Here is a 22,750-nt window from a genome sequence, read left to right as displayed (position 1 = left end):
TGAGGTTGACGTATAGCACTATATAAAAAAAAAATTAAAAATTAAAAATAAAAATCTTTAAAAAATAATTAAAAATTAAAAAAAAATTGAAAAGAGAGAGAGAGAGAGAGAGAGAGAGAAAGAAGTAGCCACCCCCATTTTGGCCAAGCGGGTGGTTGAGCCACCCCATGGTAGGAAAAAAAAAAATATAGGTTTTGTCCATTGGGGGTGGGGGTGGGCCACGAGGGTGGTTTGGCCACCCCCAGACCACATGAGCAAACTTTCAAATTTTTTTTGAGGCTTTTGGCCCTTAGGGGTGGCCGAACCACCCCCTAGCCCTAAGAGGTGGTTCCAGGCCGGTCGGCCAGCCTAATTACAAAATGAGTTTTTACCTCTAATTCAGGTATCACTTATGATACAAAATAAAACTGAAGTACTAAATTTAAAAATACTTAAAACTCAGGTACTAATGTAGTATTTAACCCTAAAATTTAATTTAAAATCTTTGTTCATTGTCTTAGTGAGTAATGTTAGAAACTACTTTTTTAATCTACAATTATCAACAATGTTGATGTTGTAGTACCAACCGATCAGTTATTTCTTAAAAAAAAAAAAAAAAAAAAAAAAAAAAAGGAGATTTCTTCTTCTTCTTTCTTCTTTTGAGAAAAAAAGATATAGCTTTTCATTGAGATAAAAATCGATCATCAAGTATAATATTCTGAATATGAGAGAGACATTCGTTTATCCATATATTATCTAAAGAATATAAAAGAGCAACTTTGGCAAGATAATGAGCTGTTTTATTTGCATTCCTAAGAATGTGGGAAAAATCGTAACATTGGAGCCCCGATACTCGGGTCATTGTGTCATCAATCACCTGTCCGTAGCTACTCAGACAAGGCTCTGCCTTTTGCAATGTTGAGACTACCTTCAAGGAATCGCCTTCAAAAATGGCCCTAGGATAACCATGCTCGCAACAAAATTTTGCTGCATGCCAGGCCGCCACTACCTTCGCTGTAGGTTGGTCTACTATTAAAGGGACCCTCATGCACTTCGTTGCCCAAACTTCCCCTTGGCTATCTCGTACCACCATTCCAACCCCCATCATTTTTGCCTTATCATCCACCACCGCATCCCAATTTATTTTCAAAATTTTCGGTGGAGGCTTGATCCAGACAGTATCCGGTTGTGTTCGTGGACCCTCACGTGTGGTTGCACGCTGTTGTTCTAAGAGGAAAGATTCAAGTGAGTCATTGGCAATAGACACCAGCTAGAAGAACTGTTACGTCAGCATTGTGAAATAATTATGAAATAAATATATAATATATAACATTACTCTTATTTTATAACTTATTTTTTAATAAGAATGACAATTCGTGTTCAAATTAATTAAATGGTGTTAAAGCATAATTAGAAAATTATATAAATTAAAATATTTTAACTAATTTAATTAAACGGGTTAATCATATGCCTTTACCCTCTAATATTGGGTATCGGTCGTGTAAGATTTGTTTAATTATAGATAGTGCGTGACAAATTCGCAAATCGCTTCAAATATTGACCGCCCGGCGCCCACTTCTCAGTACTCAGAAACCTTCATTAATTAAAGAAGGCGGTCCTTCAACTGGCGCAAAATGTTATTACTTTTGCGCCGGTTCCGGTCTCAGCCTCCTTACCTTCTTCCTCGTTGAGCCGAGACATCACCAACGGGCAACGGCGCACTTTAGTCGCCGCATCCGAAACCGAGACACGAACAAATCGCCTGTCGCTTTTACGAATGGGCAGTATGGTGACAAGAACGCGTCCCGATTATCATACTTGGTTCGTGTGCTAAAACGGTGTCGCATCGCCAGAGGATGCTTGTCAACCGTATAACCATCGTGTCGTCGAGGTATCACAATCATCTTTGTCGTTGGTGTCCGTTCAATATGGAGCAGTTCGTTCCCCGCCAAGTTTCACTGCGGTTCTCGTCGCTGGGAGACAACGTGGAATGGGGAAACAGCGGCGCGAATTGTTCGCGAGGTCGAGATTCAAGCCCTAGTGGCAATTCCGCAATTCCTCTTTATGACCATGTGAGTACGCTTATTGTAAAATAAATTTGAAGATGTTTCTTGTAAACTAGGTTGTTTTAGTTCTAGTCTGTAATGTCAAACAAGTAGATCAATTAATTAAATTTTTATTCAATAGAATTTGCAATTGTTGGGAGATAAATAATTGAAGGTCTTTAATCAAAAGGCATTGCTTGTATTTTCAGGTCCAATTATATTGCCATATCAATGTTTAGTTATTATAGTTATCAGTAATGATATACATCCCACTTTTATCTAATTATGCTATGTGATAGGGTCTAGTAATCATTTGTTTCTTTCTTTCTTTTTTTATTCTAAAAGAAAAAAATAAAATTATGGTTGATCGGTCCAAAGGGTACTACACCCTGCCATGTTAACATAGTAAGATAAAAGTGGGATATTAGTGTGGCATATAAAAGTTCTCTATAGTTATTATTCGATGTGTGGTTCAACCTTCACATTTATTGTTATTATTATTATTATTTTTTTTAATTTAGGAGTAAAACTGTAATAATTCCGACATCTGCCATGTCACGTGTCAATCGGCAATTGATTATGACTTTGATCCACGTGTATATCTAACGGTTCGCATTTTGGACACAGCTTATCTCGGAGATTTTAAGATGTATAACTGCAAACGCCATGGACTAAATCAATAATTTTTCTTGAATTAGAACGAAACTGGGTGATAGTTTGGCTTTCTTTGTTTCATATAGGAGTAAAATATTTTTTTAAAAAATGCAAATAAAAAACTACAATCACCTATCCAATTCCATAATGTGATTGTTACACATTATTAATAATTGCTCAATTCCTCATCTACACAGGAAGCGAATTTGACAAGTCAGGAGGATAGGTCATTTGTGCCTGGTCATTTTGGGAAGAAGCACAAACATGGTGATGGTGAAGGACTCCAACATGGAAGAAACAAGTTTTCAGATAGTTTAAAGGGTTTGCCTTCGACCAAACCATTTGATATATGCCTATCTGGAAGTAGAAGTTGTGTCAAACACACAGGTTCTTTGAATGGGAAGAACAGTGGGAACTTGAATACAATGGGGCACATTAAAGTGGAAGGGACAAAACAGAGAGTACTGAGGCCTGGGATGGTTCTGCTTAAACAATACATGACCCTCAGCGAACAGGTTCTTAATGCCAAATGCCTTAAAATTGAAGTATTACATGTATTCCTGAATGTTGCAAATACTAGTCAAACAAATCAGGTTTAAGCTGACATGGCAGCTAGCTAGCATATTGTGCTTTTTGTATTTCTTTGGGAAACGTTTGTTGCTTGGTATTCCTAATTCCTGTAAAGTTGAGATACTTGTACCTGTACCACTCTTGTTTCAGGTTGAAATAGTAAAGAATTGTCGAGATCTTGGTCTTGGCCCAGGCGGATTTTATCAGCCTGGTTTCCAAGGTGGAGGAAAACTTCATCTGCAGATGATGTGTCTTGGTCTGAACTGGGATCCTCAGACGAGAAAATATGAAGATCGACGGCATTTTGATGGTTGTGAGCCACCTCGCATTCCACATGAATTTAGTCTGTTGGTTAAAAGGGCAATTCTAGATGCACATGCCCTTGTAAAGAAAGAGTGCAGAGTAAGCAATGTAGAAGACATACTACCTTCAATGTCTCCAAACATATGCATTGTCAACTTCTATACTACCAGCGGAAAACTTGGTCTCCACCAGGTCATTACTGAGCTACCATGTGTGAGACTTAACTCATTATTTGAAATATACTTCCTTTTTACTAGTTGATGTGGGTACCTTGAAAAGGCTGGACTTTCTTATACATCAAAGCATTACATGATATTTAAAGAAAAAAAATTCACGAAGATAAGCATCCATCCATCCATCTATCTATGAAAAATGCTACATATATTTTCAAGACTTACTTGTTGATGTGTCAGTGAAAATCATCATTGATTCACTACACATCAGAGAGGAAACACTTGGAGGTAAGTATAGCATTTCTCTCTCTATCTATCAGAACTTCCACCTGTAAAAAGTGTCCTGTGTTGAAAACAGTGTGTGGGCTCATAGTTCTGGACTTTCTTGTGTAAACTTATGGATTAGGCTTATTAAAATAGCTATTGGATTAATTTACTAAAAGAATTGTTTGAAAAACTATTAGGCTTTAGTGGATATTAGGTTCTACTTATCACATCTTAGGAAGAAAGAACGGTTTTGGAGTGAATGTTCATGTATACTGTAGGAATTTGCTTTTACAGCTTCTGGCTTTTTTAATTAGTATGCATTATCTCCTTGAGAACTATCATGATGAGTGCTATACTTTTTGTTGTAAATTGTTTAAAGAAGTTAGATGTACTTATCTTGAATAATATGTTTATATATAGGATCGTGATGAAAGCAATGAGAGTCTCTCTATGGGATTGCCCGTTGTCTCCTTATCTGTAGGTGATTCAGCGGAATTCCTGTATGGAGATCAGAGGAATGTGGACGAGGCAGAGAGAATTGTTCTGGAATCAGGAGATGTTTTGATTTTTGGTGGTAAATCTAGACATATATTTCATGGTGTGCCATCCATTATACAAAAGTCAGCTCCTAAGGCCTTGCTGGAAGAAAGTGGTCTTTGTCAAGGCCGTCTCAACCTTACCTTCAGACAGTCTTGAAGAACCTTTCAATCATACCACAGGTCAGGCATTTGCTAGAATTGCATCAATCCTTGTTAGGTATTTTACCATCACAGTCCAGCAGAATTATATTATACTTGATTACTATTTTGACCCATTGATGTCACTATGAATCGTTAGACTTCCCATTTATTTATTCTTCGAGTTCATTATTATAGAGCTAATGGAGCCCATCTGCTTTTAGTGTCCAAATTATGAACTTTATGTAGAATAGATACAATGAATGTAGTAAAGCTGCACTGTGCTCATTTACACGACAAAGCCAAATTTGTCCAGATCAGAGTGAGTAATTGCAGAAATATAATCCACAACCTACCAAACCCTATCATCAGCTTCTCTTGACTGCCATACAAAACTTTCTCAAATAATGAAGTGTCTACAAATCATTATTTCAACATCAAGGCAATAATCATCCTATTTCTAAATTTTATGTCATTTTTGCTTGTTGAGAGCATCTCCAGCAGGCTAGTCAAATGCTTCAAAATAGTTAAATTTGATTATTATGAGTGATTTTTCGTCTCCTGCAGAATAGTTTTTTTTTTTTTTTTTTTCTTTTTCTTTTAGTGTGAATAGTGAATAGTGAATAGGCAACCACATTACATAGAGATTTTTATTATTTTCTTTATCCCTTTCCTTCTTTTACTCCCTCTCTCTCTCCCCCTCTTTCTTTCACACTTTTTCCCACACAATAATATTTAAAGAAAATAAAGAGTAGAAAAGAAAATCTGTTGGAGTGTGTATAGAAAAATGAGTAGCTAATTAAGTGGAGAGTTATACTTTTTCAATAGTTATTTTGACTATTATTGCTGGAGATGTTCTGACATTAAAATCTAGATGCTTCGGATGGTGCTGCAACTGTTTGATTGCCCCTCTTAGTTCTGTTTCTGCAATTTAATATATGAAGTTTTTTGATGCTCCCAAGAAGAACAATTTAGTAGGCTCTCTCACTTGCCTGTGCTCCCAGTGGGCATCTTAATTAGTGTACCACATTATGGCAACATATTTATATTGTTTAACACGTCAGAAAGCAGGATATGCAACCAGAAAACTGGGTGAGGAAGATAAGATACTTTAATTGTAATATCGGCTCTTGTATCATAGGTAGGCAGAAGCTGTCGTTTGCCAATCCACGTGGTCGTCTGTATGCTATTAGCTTATCCAAAACGTTAAATTTTCTGACCATCTGATTGATTATTATCTAGGTTTGCATTGGTGGAAACGATGTGGATGATTAGCTTTAACATTGATCTCTATCTTAATTTCCAATGTTTCATTAGTATCCTCCCTCCCTCCTCTCTCCCCTTTAATATTTCAAAACAAAATCACGAGGGAGAGGAATGGGGAATCCTACGTGGAAAACACATAAATTAAGGTGTCATCTGACTAATTCGAGATGTCGAAAGTTATATTATTTTTGTGGTGTTTGGTTCGAGGATAATTTCAGTTTCAATTGGATCCGTTGAGATTGAGACACATATCTTATAACACGACACAAGGTCCACGTGTCAGTCCCATCAATGGGTCCAGTTCCCAAGCTGAATTATGTCATAAGTTTCCACTTGCAGGTCATTATATTCGTGATCATCTTTTGGAATGATTATAGTTTTGTTGCATTATTGCCATGGTCACCCTAATTGACGGTGTCCAGGGCTTCTAGTTGATTTGTTTTCCATTTGAATAGGTTTTTTTTTTTTTTTTTAATAGTTTATGGCTAATAGTTAACCAGCAAAAACAAACTTTACGTGTCCCGTTAAAGGTGTCTTTAGCTGATCGATCACCTTGAAAACCCACCTCGAACTGGTTCGAAAAAATGGTTAGGTACATTAGATGCCATTATGTAGTTTTCATCTACCCCATATTATCAACCAGGTACATCATCATCAGTTTTAAATCTATATTATTAGGGTTTCGGTTATTGGCTAATCTCCTATGTGGAATTATTGGAGGAGACCCATAATTCCACATTTAGCCAAAAGGCTATAACCACTACTAGACTTGATGAGCCACGAGTTCTTCCTTTTATGGTCGCCATCCATACTTAATTTTTATAGCTAAAAGCTAAAAACTTAAAACACGACCACATGTTCATGAGGTCAAGCAGTGTCATCACTGACGGGATTTTAGGGTGCAAGTTCTTTCTTTCCATTGTTTTTCCCAAAAAGTGTGATTTGGATAGACAATGTGAGTGGTTAGTGGGGTAACTATAACGTGAATTGTTGTGTTAGTTTTTAAAAGTAAAAAGTATAATGTGAAATGTCACGTGACGGTCTACATTTTAGTGGCGTGAATTGTTACGTCAGATTGTATGGGACTTGTAGTACCCTTAAAGCACTAATTAACAACAACTTTCTTAAAATTCATTCTCTTTTCTAGATGTAGGGAAAACTCCTAAAAATCCCTCAAAACAGATTCTCTTGTTGTTCCATAAACTAAGAAAACAACAAGTGAACCAAAAATTGTACTATGGAAGCAAAAGTAGTTCTCCTAGCATTATTTTAATATAAATAAAAGCTTTATCTTTCTTTTATCATTTATCTGAAACAATATTTAGGGTGCGTTTGGGATTGCGATTTCGTAGGCAATAAGTACGATTTTAAACCAAATCGCAGAACATAGATCGTTTGGGAACTGCGTTTTTAAAAATTGCTATTTGAAAACGCAGAAAATCTGCTTTTTCAAATTGCAGATAAGATGATGCTTTTTTGAAAACGCAGAATTTTAAAAGGTAAATTCGCGATTTTAAAGGCTAAACTGTGATTTTGCCAAACGCTTAACTGCGTTTTTAAAAATCACTTTTTTCAAATCGCACATTTTAAAATCGTTATTTTAAATCGCACTTTTTGAAATCACAAACCCAAACGGACCCTTAAATGGTTTTTCTTTCCTCTACCTTTTTCTTAACATTTAATTTAAAGAATATTTAAATGTTATGGGAAAATGATAAGAGAAGCTATCGTAGAGTTTACTCCAGCACTCATATTTTAATGGATTAGGAGCCTTTCAAATTATCTGCTCGAATTTAAGAGAATTCAGGCAGATGATTGTAAGAGATCAGTTATGGATCGAATTCATTTGGCCAGATAAATAGTTGGGTAATTCAATTTTTATTTGGGTAATTCAATTTTAATACTCCATATTCTATAACACCTAAGCGAGAAGGAATCAGGGTACACGCCATGCACACCAGCCAATTAATGACATCGTTTTAATCCAAAGAAGACAATAATCCACGTCGTGTAAAGCAAATAAAATAAAATCAAAATAAAAAAAACGAATGAAGATAGCTGGTGGATATATGCATAAACTTATTTATTAGGTTCCTTTCGATCTCACGAAACTAGCAACCCCTTTTTAAGTAACAGTTTGGCAACAAGCCTTTTCCACTTTCTTTTATCGATCAAGATATACTGATAGAAGGGTAATGCTATAAACTGCATTTTTATTTTATAATTATCTTAGCTCCAACTAATTTTTGGATTTTTTATAAGGATTGATCCAATGATTAGTTAGAACTGTCATGCCTGCACTTTAAAATTGTTATGAGATAAATATATAGTTTCTAGTATTACTCTTGTTAAAATTCAAGTTATTCATCTCCCTACTTGGCATTTGGGATAGAATAATTCTATATATTACACCTCTATTACCCTTTATTTTACTGAGTTAATTTGGCAGTGTCCACCAGCTATTAGTGTGTGTGTGCGTTTTTTTTATTTTATTTTTTAACAAAAGCTAATCTCAAGGCAGATGGGCACTACTACATCAACCCAGTGGGATGAGGGTGTAATATATAATATTACTCTTTGGGATAATCTTTTAAAAGCAGAAGTTTTTAGTTTGAACATTGGCTTTACAGTTTAATATTTTCACTTAGCATATTAATTAAATAATTGAATTCACTCTTTCTGGTCCTACACACGAGGGAAAGTATTAGAATATTTGTTAAATAATTAAATTGGTTGTTTCTTATTAACTTAAGTTGTAGAACAAACAATGATTTAATAATTCAAATTGTTACTTGTAAAAGAAAGTAATATAAATATGCTTGCCCTTTCAGAACAAATAGTTTAACTTATCCCTACGTGGCGACACAACCTAAGAAAAATTTAGAGGGTAAACATAAAAAAATCACAAGAATTATAAATTCTTCTTTTCAAAGCATGGGGTCCATATAAATTTTATTACAACAAAAAAGCTTATAACTTACATAATATTATAAGGACATTTCACATCAATTGCTTAAAAAATCCATAGAAGAAAAAAAAGCTTAACAAATGACACTCATCTAACTCATCTTGGCTTCTCAAAAGCTCAAGCACTACATTCCTTCAATTTTATAACAACGTTAGGTTAGACGGGTTTGGTTTGAGTCTAGTTCAAGTTTATACTAAGATTAGATTCAATCAAATTCAAAACGTTAGTGAGACTCAATCCCATGAACTCATCCACCAAACCAATATTACCATATTTGGAACATCTATTAAGGGTCCGTTTGTGTTTGCGATTTTAAATAACAATTTTAAAATGTACAATTTGAAAAAAGTGATTTTTAAAAACACAGTTAAGCGTTTGGCAAAATCATAGTTTAGTTAACCTTTAAAATCACAAACTAGCCTTTAAAATTTTGCGTTTTCAAAAAAACATCATCTGATATGCGATTTGAAAAATCAAATTTTTTGTGTTTTCAAATCGTAATTTTTAAAAACGCAATTTCCAAACGATTTATGTTTTGCGATTTAGTTTAAAATCGCATTTACTGTCTATGAAATCGCAATCTCAAACGCACCCTAACAATATTGCTCACCATTCTTTGTAATTTTCGTATCGAAGAATGGTCGGCGTTTCATTGTTAATGTTTATTAATTGTGTTTTTAATTTTTTGTTTGAAAAAAATTATTTTGAATAATATAAAAGCAAAAATAGTTTTTAAGTATTTTGTGTTTGCATTACTGTTATTTTTCATATTCATCTTATATTAGTTTATATGACATATTTTAAGTGACTTTTCATGTAACTCACTTAAAATATGTCACATTGAACCAATGTAAAATAGACGTGACAAATGGATGAGAAGTGTAACGTAATAGTGTGTGTGTATATATGTATATATATATATATATATATATATAATGTTTCTTGCACAACTTTTATATAACTTTAACAATTTTTTTTTAAGATCAACTATTGAATATTTAAGGCTTACATGTGTAGAAAAACAAATCCAATAGTTGATCATAAAAAAATAATAATAATTAGAGTTGTGTAAGAAATATTACTCATTTATATATATATATATATATATATATATATATATATATATATATATATATATATATATATATATATATATATATATGGATTTGGCATGCATGCAGTAGAGCATGCTGTAGTGGAAAATGGTACCACTTAGAAAACGTTGCTTTAATAATTTTTACTTTTTAATTATTATTATTATTATTTTTTTTATAATTTTAAAGTTTTAATAAATTTTTTATTATTAAGAAGGCATGCCGTAATAAAAAACGGTACCGTAACTTTAATTGCAGCATACTAGCCGAATCATATATATATATATATATATATATATATATATATGTTGTTTCTATAACTTAACCAATGCATTCAACCTCGTACACGTCTGCAATGATCAGCATCTCCCTAATAATTAGAGTTGTGTAAAAAATATTACTCATTTATTTATATATATATATATATATATGGATTTGGCATGCATGCAGTAGAGCATGCTGCAGTAGAAAATGGTACCACTTAGAAAACGTTGCTTTAATAATTTTTGCTTTTTAATTATTATTATTATATTTTTATAATTTTTAAGTTTTAAAAAATTTTTTATTATTAAGAAGGCATGCCGTAATAGAAAACAGTACTGTAATTTTCACTAGAGCATGCTAGCCGAATCATATATATATATATATATGTTGTTTCTATAACTTAACCAATGCAATCAACCTCGCTTATATATATATATATATATGTTGTTTATATAACTTAACGAATGCAATCAACCTCGTACACGTCAGCAATGATCAGTAATCAGTATCTCCCTCCTACTCCCTATATAAATACCTTCCCGGCTTGTCTTCCGTTTAGCTCCATTACACTCCTGCATTTTCGGAATCTAACTCGAAAACCAAATAACGAGAAAGGAGGAAGCGATTTTAGAGAGAGGGGAGCAGCGAGGAAGAAACAAATATGCAGGGACTCACAGCGCGGAGGGTATTATCGGGGAGAAATTCTCTGATCGCGCAGCGCTGGTTCTCTCAGGTAGCCCAGAAGGAGGACCCTCTCCAAGAGAATGACCTTTCTCTTCCCAAAATGCCCCCCTTCGATTACTCTCCTCCGCCTTACAACGGGCCCTCCGCCGGCGAGATCTTGGCCAAGCGCAAGGCGTATCTCAACCCTGCTTTGCTCCACTTCTACAACAAAGCCGTGAGTCCGCGTCGCACTCGATCATTTCTCATCCTCATTTTTGTCGTTTTCCGTGAATTAATCACCAGTATAATTCTTGATTATCAAAGATCTTGCGGCTCACGTTTTTTTGGGTGAATTATTTTTTTTTAAATTTGAGGAAAAAATTCAGACCGTGTGATTGGTTAGAGTGGGGTCCATGAGAATATATATACGCATGATTTTGTATGTGCAGGTGAACGTGGTGGATGGAAAGAGGCAGTACTTGTTCGACGAGGAGGGGCGCAGATATTTGGACGCCTCTGGGGGGATCGCTACGGTGTGCTGCGGGCACTGCCACCCCGATGTGGTTGAGGCCATTGTCAACCAAACCAAGCGCTTGCAACACTCCACTGTCCTCTACCTCAACTCCGCCATCACCGATTTCGCTGAGGCCCTCGCCTCCAAGTTGCCCGGTGACCTCAAGGTGCGTTAATGTTCCTTATGCGTGTCCCGCCCATAGCTAGCGTAAACTTTGTAGTTTCAGAGGTCAAAGGAGTACGTCAAAGTTTCGTGATTCCTTAACATTCCCTTTCGCGGGGACACGTATATAATTTAAGTAATACTACTCCTCTAACTATTTATCGCACCGATTTCATATATTTTGACATATTTGAAGTATTATTATTATTATTATAAAAAAAAAGTGGCTAATATGAAAAGTAGTGTGAAATAAATATGATAAATATTCATATAATTTTGAGTAACGTTAAAAATCATATTTTTATCAAATTACTATCTCTTAATGCTGACATGACACGTGCCACATTAGTATCGTAAAATAAAAATATAATTTCTTAAATTACTTTATAATTTTATATCAAGACAAACGGGTATGTGATTTCCTTTTTTTAGAACATTTTTTAGTTTTTTTAAAAACACAATCAAATGATTTTTCACCATTACATTCCAACACTTTTTCGTGTTTTTAGTTTTCAAAAATAGTTTTGGAATAATTTACCAAATAAATTTTCAATTTTTTTTTTTTTTTAATTAGGTGTTTTTTCTTGTATATTTATTGAATTATTGTGTATTTGGATGGTGGTGTGCCTTGCTGTTTGTAATGCAATTATTTTACTTACAAAAAAATCAATCCCAATAATTTTTTTTAAAAAACAAAAAAGTTAACAGTCCAGATATATTTTGGAATTGCTTTTTACGTTATGTTTCGTGCTGATAAACAGCTAATTATTCGAATTCTTTTTAGATTACTTTCTGGCAAAATGATGTTTATATTAAAGAATTCATGACCATATTCGTAGGTGGTGTTTTTTACGAATTCTGGGACGGAGGCAAACGAGTTGGCGATGCTGATCGCCAGGTTGTATACAGGGTGCCAAGACATAATATCGCTGAGAAATGGGTATCATGGAAACGCAGCTGGGACTATGGGGGCCACTGGTCAGAGCATTTGGAAATTTAATGTTGTGCAGGTAAAATTCCCCAACCTTCATATAATGCGCATAGCGTCAATTAGCTGCTATCTATCATGATAAATATTGATCGATACTGTCACATCAGAAAGATAAGATAGTGATTAAATAAAAATGTCATTTTTAACATTATTCGGATCAGCTTTCATATGACTCATCGTCCACTATGTGACTGGCCCATGAGTGGACCGGATCAAAAGGGATAAGGGATTTTTTTTGTTAGTGGAAGGATCTTGAGTTGTTAGCTGGCTTGTGAAGAGATCATATCGTGGAGGGTGAGGAGACATATTATAGCTAGCTTTTGGGGCAAGGCCGTCCCACTTGACGTTAACCTTGACGTTAACTACCAACAATCCTAAAAACTCAGTCCAATTGGGCAATGAAGCTGTTGAGGCAAGCATGATAACAATGGTGAATTTGTCATCATGATCAATGTGGTAGCATTCAAATGAAGTTCACCTTAAATGATGATGTCAAATCAGCGCTAGCTTGTGATGTCTCCATCGCAATTTTTTGTTTGACTGTGAAGGGGGATCAAATGCTTTTCATTGGAGTGAAGGAATTAGAATTTTAGAGAGACTAGAAAACAAAAAAAAGTAGGTCACTGGTTTGACATCAATCAATTCATACATGTAAGCCAGTAAAATCAGAACTTTATGAGGAGCATTAAGACTTAATCAATGACGTCTAATAATGCTCTTCTACTTTTTTTTTTTTGGAAAGTGACTAATAATGCTCTTTAAATGACAGAGTATTCATCCAAACTTGGGTGGAGGAGTTTCCTCAATCCAATCTATAAAAATGTTACGTGTCCCTTGAGCATGTGAGAAACATGTACTTTTTTAATAGCATTAAAAGAGTTGGAGGAAAATTAGTTCAATCCAATTTAGAGAAGAAAAAAAAAACTGTCTTTCTTAAAATATTATGCAGTAGTTCTGCATGGGTTATACTAAGGCATGCAATATCTCTTTTATTTCTTGCATGTGGAACCAAATAACCCAAAGCTTTTGTACTTCTAAGATGCGGTTTAATACTCAATTCTTATCGCTTTGTCCAACAGAGTGGAGTTCATCATGCCTTGAATCCAGACCCATACAGAGGGGTTTTTGGTTCAGATGGAGAGAAGTATGCAAAAGATTTGCAGGATCTTATTGACTTTGGAACTTCTGGCAATGTTGCTGCTTTTTTATCTGAATCAATTCAGGCATGCACATCATTTATCTCGAATCTGTTTATTCCCTCTCCTATTGACATGACACGCAATTCTTCTTTACACATCTTTCTCATGTATTACAGGGAGTGGGGGGAATTATAGAATTGGCCCCTGGTTACTTGCCCGCTGTTTATAGCAGTATAAAGAAAGCAGGAGGTCTTTGTATTGCTGATGAGGTTCAGGCTGGGTTTGGCCGCACAGGGAGCCACTTTTGGGGGTTTGAGACCCAAGGTGTCGTGCCTGACATTGTGACAATGGCAAAGGTTCTTTTTTCTCTTCTTCTCTTTCCCTCTTTCTTTCTTTATTTTGGTTCTGGAGATCGATGTCCATAAAACCTATCTTGACTGATTTTCTTCTCTTATTCTGCAGGGCATTGGAAATGGCATTCCCCTTGGGGCGGTGGTAACCACTCCTGAGATTGCAGAGGTCTTGACTCGTAGCTGTTACTTCAACACCTTTGGTGGGAATCCAGTGTGTACTGCTGCGGGATTGGCAGTTTTGAGAGTAATTGAGAAAGAAAATCTTCAGGAGAATGCACTTGTTGTTGGTTCATACCTGAAAGATAGACTAACTTCACTCAAGGATAAATATGAAAGTAAACTATTCCTCATTTATTTTTGTATATGTTAAAATATTGATTAAGTGATTAAATTTACCTTTTCCTATCAGCTTAAACTTTTGGAATAATGGTGATTTAACAGTATATGCATACAGTTTATCATCACTTCTGTTGTAATATGTCGAAATCTGCAGTTATTGGGGACGTGAGGGGAAGAGGACTTATGCTAGGAGTTGAACTTGTCACTGATCGCCAGCAGAAAACTCCTGCAAAGGCTGAAACTCTGCACTTAATGGACCAGATGAAAGGTCTGAATTTCTCTCTTCAGCTATACCTTAAGCTTATTTCTCTGGCTACTAATACAACTCTGTTGCTGCTATAGAATTGGGAGTACTGATTGGGAAAGGCGGATTCTATGGAAATGTATTTAGAATCACACCTCCACTCTGCTTCACCAAGGAAGATGCAGGTACATCTCCACTCCTTTTATCAAGAGTATTTTTGTCATATTTTTTGCTTGAAAGAAGGACATTTCAACCCCAATGGTAGTTTGGAGGGACCTGAACTATTGTGATGGCCTTCTTTCATTGCCACTAGTCTTTGGGCTAAATATGCTTATCTTTTGGTTGCAGATTTCCTTGTAGATGCAATGGATCACGCAATGTCTAAGCTGTGAAGCCCTCCATCTTTTCTGACCGAAGCCCCTCCATCTTTATATATAATCTGTCATAAGTTATACTTTCAAGTCTCTGTGAGTAAGATAACTAAGATTTTTATATATAAATAAATATACCAGTTTTCTGCTTGAATAAGTTTCCATGGTCCTAAAAATCGATGAGTCAACACCTCGTTGACTCGATTAATCTATGTCTTCTTTTTCGTATTCTAACAGTTTGATAATCGCTCTTTCTCCAAAATTGCATCTGAATAATTTTTTATATTCTTGAGGAAAAGGTTGCATTATGTTAAGAGTACATTTAACCAACGTGGGACACTTAAAATCGTAACATACCACGACGTGTTGGAAATAGAATGTGAGATATTCGGACTTAGAAGAAAGTAGTTCAGAATACTGTATGGGAATAGCTGAAATTTGAACCGTTAGCTGAGTTTTAATCTATCTCTTAGACAAATATTGTCTTTCACTTGTATAATAAGTTCTGCAAATGGAACACAACACTATCATGCACAAGAAAGTTGTAACACCCAAAGAAAGAAGAAGAAAAAGAGAAGCACTAGTTCGAATTTTTGAAATTATCCTTTCATGTAGAATTATAAGAGCATTTTTTAACGGTTGAAATAATAGTTATTGACCGTTAAAAAAATGATTGTTTGAAAAACTTATTTGATTGAAATAATCTAAGACCACGCTCTGCAACCGATGTCCACGACTACTCACTCTATCGACAATAATGACCTGATGATAAAAATTTTTCTTTTGGTGACTTTATTTACCTATCAGTATTAAATGGTTTAACACTACGTTCAACATAGTATCAAGACATTTTAATCCAACCTATAGGTTACTACCTCTAGGACTAGGCCACAAAGTCGCAACTCATTCGATCTCATATTCGACGATTGCATCTGGTCTCATACTCGACGTAGCGGTGGTTCTAATATCAAATTATACAAACTTTATGTAGAACTCACCCATAAAATTAGCTTGTAAAGAAGAGGGTATCCAAAAGCTTCTATACACATGATTAAAATTGTATTTTACCAATGTGCATGGAATACTTTTAACATCGTAACAAAAATAAATGTATTTTGAATAGACATAGTTAGAGGAATTTTTTCCAACTAAGTTTGAAGGAAAGCTGTCAATAAATAATGTCCAAAAAAAAAACTCAATTCTTTAACAAAAAAGAAGAAAAAAGATGGGTTTTATTTTGAACAAATATGAGTTCAGTTTAACAAAAAAAAAAAAATTGGGAACATCAATTGTTCTTCCCAAATCCACCACTTAACACTCACCACTGTTCTCCTCTGGCCACCTCCTTCAATCTAGACCAATCTTATTCACAGTCAAATATGGGGATTCAAATTTTCAGCCATTTATTTCTGTTAGCAAATTGTGAGAAAGCTTATATTAGATTTACCTATTTAAATAAGTATACGTCTCATAAGGACTATCTCAAACTGGTGTCCAATGCTCCATTTGTTTCGGCGTAAAATGATTTCTATATTTTACGATGTTTGGTAGGAGCAAAAATAATGGTCAACGAAAATCATTTTCAATTTGACCGTAAAAACCTACTTAATTTTTGGAAAACGATTTATTGTTTTGAACCGTAAATCGTTTTCCGAATTTAAACTCTTTGTACTTGCACGCACGTTTGTGGGAATCCGCCATCGCCAGGCATTGGTGTAAAGACCGAGAAAATTAAATAGGGAGTTTAGCAATTAATAAATTACATTTATTAAATAGATGGGGCAAATAATTATATTTTAGGTAATAATAATATTAATATTAAGAAAATAAAATAAGTCTAGGTTAAAATAAGAGAAACTAGAGTAATAGTAATAATAGGTCCTAATAGAATAAATAATTAATTGAATGTAAATAAATAAATGTGGAGTTAGATGTTAATTAATAAATAATAGAAATAAAATAAGATGGGGTCTTACTGTAATTTGTAATAGTCGGAGGCTTTAATTAAAAAAAAAAATTTCTCTTTGCCACGTGGCATCACACGGTTAGCTGGAATAAGATTGTCTTGTCTTCTCCCAACCACTTACACAATTACACATGTCCTTTCCCTTTCCCTTTTTCTCTTTCTTCTTTCCTTTCCTTCTTTTCTCACCCTTTTCCCCTCTTGCACGATCACTTTCTCCTTTCCATTTTTCTTTTCCTTTTCTCTTTTCTTCCTCCTTTCCCTCACGCATGCCACCTTCTCTTTTCCTCTTCCTTTCTTTCATTTTCCTCTCTTTTCCCCTTCCTCACGCAGCACCTCTCTCCCATTTCTCCCTTTCTCATTTCTTCTTCTACCCATAACAAACCGTGAGAGAGAGAGAGAGAGAGAGAGAGAGAGCTACCATGGGAGAGATCGGCGCCGAGAGGTGCGATTTTTGGAGTGGGTCTTCGGCGGGTCGACGGAGGTAGAACCAGAGAGCGATTTCCGGCGGGTTTCCGGTGATGGGTAACAAAAAGGTAAAAACATATTTTCTTTAGCTTTTGAGTTTGGATTTTTAAATATAGGTTGTTGCTTTGATGATTCTCGGTTGATTGGACCGATTTGCTTAGGACTTTGGTTGCAAATTTCGAATGGGTAATAGAGTAGAAATTTGTGTTGGTTCTCAATAATTTTAGGTTCCGGTTGATATGGTTTGGTTGGGTTCCATGGGGGTTGGCCGAATGGGTCTTCCTCTTTGGGGTTTTTTTGTAACAAGCCAATTGGGTTTCAAGAGAAGTTTTGATTTGGGTGGTATTTTGTTGAGAGAAAACGTGTTACAAAATTGTCTTGATGGCTGAATGAGTTAAAGTGTTGTCTATGGGAAGTTTTCGATTGGATATTAGTGTAGAAAATTCTGACTCCCTGTTGATTAAGTTGAGCGTGAATTCTGGATTGGGAAGGGCTTTTATGTGGATTAAGCCGAATGAGTTCATGTTTCTTTTTGGTTGTTGAAATCTCTTGAGTATTGATAACTTAGTCTATTAAGGTTGATGTTTATTTTAGGGCTTTGCTTGGTAATGTTAGCTTGTGTTTAGTATTCTAAAATGGAATTGTTGGATTTTTGGTTCGGCTTTCATGGTGTAGTTTTATGGTAGCTGAATGGTGTTGTAGGGGAGTTCCTAGTGATGGCCGGATGATGTATTTATGTGGTTGTTGATTTCTTGTTGAGGTTATCCTCTTGTTTGGGCATATTGTGTTGTATTCACCTTGAGGGGTTATTGCCTATGTTAGTCTTGTTAGGTTTTGTGGTGTTAGGCCTTGGTGAAAATTGGATTTATGGGGTTTTTGGGCTTAAATTGGTGATTTGGAAAGTGTTATTGCTTGGTTGTTTTCTTCAGAAGTAGATATTTGATGTTGAAGTTAATGTGTAATCCTTTGATGTAAATAACAAGGGTGGTTGAAATAGGGAATGAAAGGCTATGTAGGTTGGTTTGTTAGAGAAGAATTGATATTTTGATGATTGGAGTTAGTGTGTTTAGGTCCCTTTTTTCTAAAAGGAAAAGGTGAATTCGTATATGTACAAGGGTTGGATTAAGATCAAGATAAATGGGTAGTAATGATAAACAAGTAAATGGATAGTGTCATAAGTGAATAATTACAAATTGATATAAAGGAAATACAAGAATCAGTAAGTCAAATAAACATAGACAACCAATTAAATATCGAAATAGACGTAATAGAATTCAAATGAGTTATGAACTAATAATGAATTGATTCTAAGTATAATTCTTAGCTTTGAGGTTCATGTATATGCTTCAAGCTTTAATAAACCAATATATTACAATATGTGATTATAACTCAATTTCATAGGAGTTATTAAATTAGTATGTTAGATAAGATTAAAGTCCTAAACCTAAACTACTTGAAGGGTTAGAAACTAAAATGAGTAAAAGTGTTGAATGTAGTGGTTAAGATTAGAAGAACAAGAGTTGTAAATCATTCAAATAATCTTAATTCAATAAATATACATATATAAGTGATAGGAATAAATAATTGACTCCGGAGTCATTTGGTAAATGCAATAAAAGGATTAATGTGGTCACCTAGGTAAAATGAAATACTTAAGTGCTTTAGGAGGCTATATTTAGCTTAATAAGCCTTTTATACATATATGTGTATATATATGCATATGGATCGAATACACTTAGTTAGCCTAAGTGGATAAACAAACTATAAGGTTTAATAGCTAATAATGATAATGAGGTAACTTAGTAACTAATTCATCTATTCATGCATACTTGGTATTTATGTGCATCAATGGATTATGATTAAGTGTTGTATATGCATATGTATATACGTATACATATACATGCATATGGCTTAAGTATATATGTTGTTAATTTAGTAAATAAATAACCAGCTATAAATAGGGTTAACAATAATAACATGATACAACAACAATATATAAATTAATGAAAATAGTAAATACATCTTATTGATGATAAATAAATAAACACGAACATAGAACCAATAATTAACCTAATAATAGTCGAAGGTATCTAACTAGCTTTAGAAACGGGTAACGCGACGTATGAGCACATGGGTAGTTTATGTGTCATAAGGGTATGAGATTCAATAGTTAGTCTAACGTCATAAATGTTTGCATGCACGTGTCATGATTGTAGACTTTAACTTATTCTCTGATGGAGAGTTCAAGTAAATAGAACACGGGGAGTGTTCGAGTCTTGAGTCCTATGCAGCCAGGTGATTCTACTCACTGAGAAGTATTCTACTCACTGAGAAGTATTATTTTCATATATGATGAATTGCAAAATATATATTGTTTTACAAACCTGAACCAACTGTATGTTGATTATGATCTGTTTTGGATGATTTAAGTACTTTTGAGTATATTGAAATTATGACGATGTTTTGAAGTATGAATATGATATGTGATTTTAGAGCGAGTATAAGTTGGAGATTTAAGTTATGCAAATTGTTTAAGAAATGACATGTAAGACTGTTTATGATTTATGAAGAAAGCATGTGTTAAAGACATGATTATGAAATTTAATGTATAGTATTTAAGCATGAGCATTGAGCATGAAACATGAACGTATAAACAAACTATTAGGGGGATCTATGCCCCATAGGCATGAACTAGTTGGGGGACATACGCCCCAGGGGGATCTACGCCCCAAACGCATGAACTAGAGGGGGACATACGCCCCAGGGGGATCTACGCCCCAAACGCATGAACTAGTGGGGGACATATGCCCCAGGGGGATCTACGCCCCATACGCATGAACTAGTGGGGGACATACGCCCCATACGAATACACGCATGAACTAAAGGTGGATCTACGCCCCATACGAACGTACACATGAACTAGTATTGGGAGATTTACGCCTCTTAGGAACATACGTATGAACTAGTATTGGGGGACCAACGCCCCATAGGAATACAACAGAAACTTACATGAGCATATATAGCATTGTTTTCATGAGTGTGATGTTTTTATACTATGAGTAGTTTTGTTAGACGTATAAGTATGCATAAGAGTCTCAATGGAAAAGAACTTATGTATATTTCTATCGGATGGTTGCATGATTTAAATGCTATAGTTTTCTAAGTATCACTAAATCAAAAATATTATAGTAGGTGAGGATGTATGTAGTTGTTTCCAACAATGGAACTTCTACGTACAAGCTCAGCTGCGTAGTATGTTTTAAATGTTTTTTATTAGTCGGTGTTTGCTATATCAGCTATGGGAGTTTTCAAACAAAAATTTATAAAATTGGTGGCTGTTATAGTACACGCATGACTAAAAATGAAAAGTTGGTTCTTTGCGAAAACTCAGTGAATAGTATACATCTGAGGTCTTATTGTATTTATTTATGCTAAGATGGTGGGCTCATAATTCCACCTATACGGATGTGGCAAATCCCCACAACCATATAGATGATGTTCCTTTGGTTGCAGGTATTTCAGTCGTAGTTGATGGTGTTGTAGAAGTGTACTTTGAATATTATGACTGAAGCCCACCGCGACGGTCATAATTGTGGGACTATGGGCGTCCTCTATTTTATAGGTTTGGTATATGTCTTGTGACGCTTGTGTCACATATTATTTGTAAAGCCATTCTTTGATGCAATAATTATTTGGATAAGCCTTAAATAGATAGACATTATGACTCTTTTTGTGTAAATATCAGTTTATGTTTATAGATGTGACTTCTGCTATTCAGATTACGTTTTCCGCTGCATAGATGTTATTAGGTATGTTACTCTGATTATCAAGTATATATCATGCGGTATGTACCATATGTTGGCTTGGGTCGTCACAATTGGAGTTTATTGGTAGCTCGAATGTATCGCTCAAAGTCTCAAATTTTGATATCCGGTTGCCGAAATCCAGGGCGCTCGCTTGATTCCAGCAATGGTCCACTGCCGGCGCCGGAATCCGGCCTGATCTGGCTGAATTTGCCGGAATTCGGCTAGATTTGACCAGATCCGACCATTGATCTGATCTGATAAGATCCAACATGGTTGAAATTCAGCCAGATCTGACCATATCCGGCCATTGATCTGGCTGGATCTGGTGGATTTCAGCCGGAGTCCGGTCAAACTGATTGCCGGAATCCAGCAAAGGTGACCGGGCGTTGCCGAATTTTGGCAGCGATTGTCGGATTCCATTTTTTCGCTATTCGTAATTTTTTCGTACAGGCCAAACATTAAAAAATATTTTCGGGAAAAATGATTTCGTCGAAAATATTTTACAACGAAAATCATTTTACGTCGAAACAAACAGAGCACAAATTGCTGTTAATTTCTGAAGATCTTATACCAAATATGGCATTTTCTTTCCCAAGCAGCCAGAAATTTCAAGGCCGGCCATCGTCCTCGATATAACAGTAACTCCAGACAAAAGCCCTTTGCCACTATTTTTTTCCAAGCCAATTGCCTCCCTGGTACAAATCCAATTCCACCATTTCTGTATTTCCCCCTCCCTGTTTTTATTCTTTACCGACGCTTTAAACGACTAAATTTACATCTCTATGTAAGAATCAACATTAAACTGTCATGTCCTAAACACTAATAACTCTAACAACACTCATGAGTACATTATAGGAAAGAATATAATCTTCTCTTCTCTAATTATACAGTTGATTTCTAAGCCCAATATAGAACTCAACAATTTGTTTTTATTATTATTTTATGAAACTCAACAATTGAGGATGATAATTATGCCGGTTTTCATTCAAAAGAGATGGAAACTAAATTTGACTCAAACCCTCCTAGCTCATTCACTTCGCGTAATTTAATTAGGCAAATGATATTTGTATACATATTGTACACAAACTTGCATTTGATGTGGGACCTATGTATGTGGGACTCATCCCACATGCATGAATGCCACACAAGAAATGAGTGTGTGTACACCCAATGTGTTTACAAATAACACATCATCTAATTAAAGCACAAAAACGACGAACAAATAAGCTTTTATCCTAATGCAATAAAATGGACTTAATCAATGCATATGGCTTTATTTATTTTTATTTTTATATTTTTTAGTATGGTAAAAGTGAGATGAGATATCAAATGAAGTAGGCAGAAAATTAATTGAAAGAGTTTGAAGATCTCTGATTTCGTTGCTTGACCAAAAACAGATAAGTAACTTTATTTATCTCATAGAATTGTGACACATTAGTTTGGAACTAAATTTTGGAAAAAAGTGTTGGGATATCTA

The 22,750-nt window shown here is 34.9% G+C and overlaps 2 protein-coding genes and 1 long non-coding RNA gene across 4 annotated transcripts; all 3 read left to right on the top strand.

The window, feature by feature from the left end:
• Positions 1–1,500: 1,500 nt before the first annotated feature.
• LOC133873083 (uncharacterized) lies at positions 1,501–4,852 on the top strand. The gene is made up of 4 exons (XM_062310802.1): positions 1,501–2,051; positions 2,876–3,193; positions 3,399–3,743; positions 4,412–4,852. The coding sequence occupies exons 1-4, from the start codon at positions 1,836–1,838 to the stop codon at positions 4,685–4,687; spliced, it is 1,155 nt and encodes a 384-aa protein (XP_062166786.1). The 5' UTR covers positions 1,501–1,835; the 3' UTR covers positions 4,688–4,852.
• Positions 4,853–10,809: 5,957 nt separating this feature from the next.
• Positions 10,810–15,193, top strand: LOC133874011 (alanine--glyoxylate aminotransferase 2 homolog 3, mitochondrial-like). The gene is made up of 9 exons (XM_062311836.1): positions 10,810–11,158; positions 11,373–11,603; positions 12,439–12,609; positions 13,670–13,813; positions 13,906–14,085; positions 14,192–14,417; positions 14,576–14,689; positions 14,764–14,850; positions 15,014–15,193. Exons 1-9 carry the CDS (start codon positions 10,922–10,924, stop codon positions 15,055–15,057), a joined length of 1,434 nt encoding a protein of 477 aa, XP_062167820.1. The 5' UTR covers positions 10,810–10,921; the 3' UTR covers positions 15,058–15,193.
• A 1,996-nt stretch (positions 15,194–17,189) lies between these two features.
• Positions 17,190–21,244, top strand: LOC133872459 (uncharacterized). 2 transcript variants are annotated; one of them, XR_009901034.1, is made up of 2 exons: positions 17,190–17,535; positions 20,981–21,244. It is a non-coding gene; the product is annotated as an uncharacterized LOC133872459 (long non-coding RNA). The 2 variants fall into 2 exon arrangements; XR_009901035.1 differs by having other exon boundaries at positions 20,960–21,244.
• The last annotated feature ends 1,506 nt before the right edge of the window (positions 21,245–22,750 follow it).

Source organism: Alnus glutinosa, chromosome 7 (genome assembly GCF_958979055.1).
Source record: "Alnus glutinosa chromosome 7, dhAlnGlut1.1, whole genome shotgun sequence".
Taxonomy (NCBI): Eukaryota; Viridiplantae; Streptophyta; class Magnoliopsida; order Fagales; family Betulaceae; genus Alnus; species Alnus glutinosa.
The sequence above is the reverse complement of the archived record's forward strand: the minus strand, read 5'-3'. Positions and strand labels throughout refer to the sequence as shown.

What these genes read in the sequence shown, in the direction of transcription:
- LOC133873083 (XM_062310802.1), top strand. Translation starts at nt 1,836, where the DNA reads ATGCTTGTCAACCGTATAACCATCGTGTCGTCGAGGTATCACAATCAT. An exon ending in CAATTCCTCTTTATGACCAT is followed by an intron (nt 2,052 to 2,875) that starts GTGAGTACGCTT and finishes TCATCTACACAG; the next exon opens with GAAGCGAATTTGACAAGTCA. An exon ending in ACATGACCCTCAGCGAACAG is followed by an intron (nt 3,194 to 3,398) that starts GTTCTTAATGCC and finishes CTCTTGTTTCAG; the next exon opens with GTTGAAATAGTAAAGAATTG.
- LOC133874011 (XM_062311836.1), top strand. Translation starts at nt 10,922, where the DNA reads ATGCAGGGACTCACAGCGCGGAGGGTATTATCGGGGAGAAATTCTCTG. An exon ending in TCCACTTCTACAACAAAGCC is followed by an intron (nt 11,159 to 11,372) that starts GTGAGTCCGCGT and finishes TTGTATGTGCAG; the next exon opens with GTGAACGTGGTGGATGGAAA. An exon ending in CTTCACCAAGGAAGATGCAG is followed by an intron (nt 14,851 to 15,013) that starts GTACATCTCCAC and finishes TTTTGGTTGCAG; the next exon opens with ATTTCCTTGTAGATGCAATG.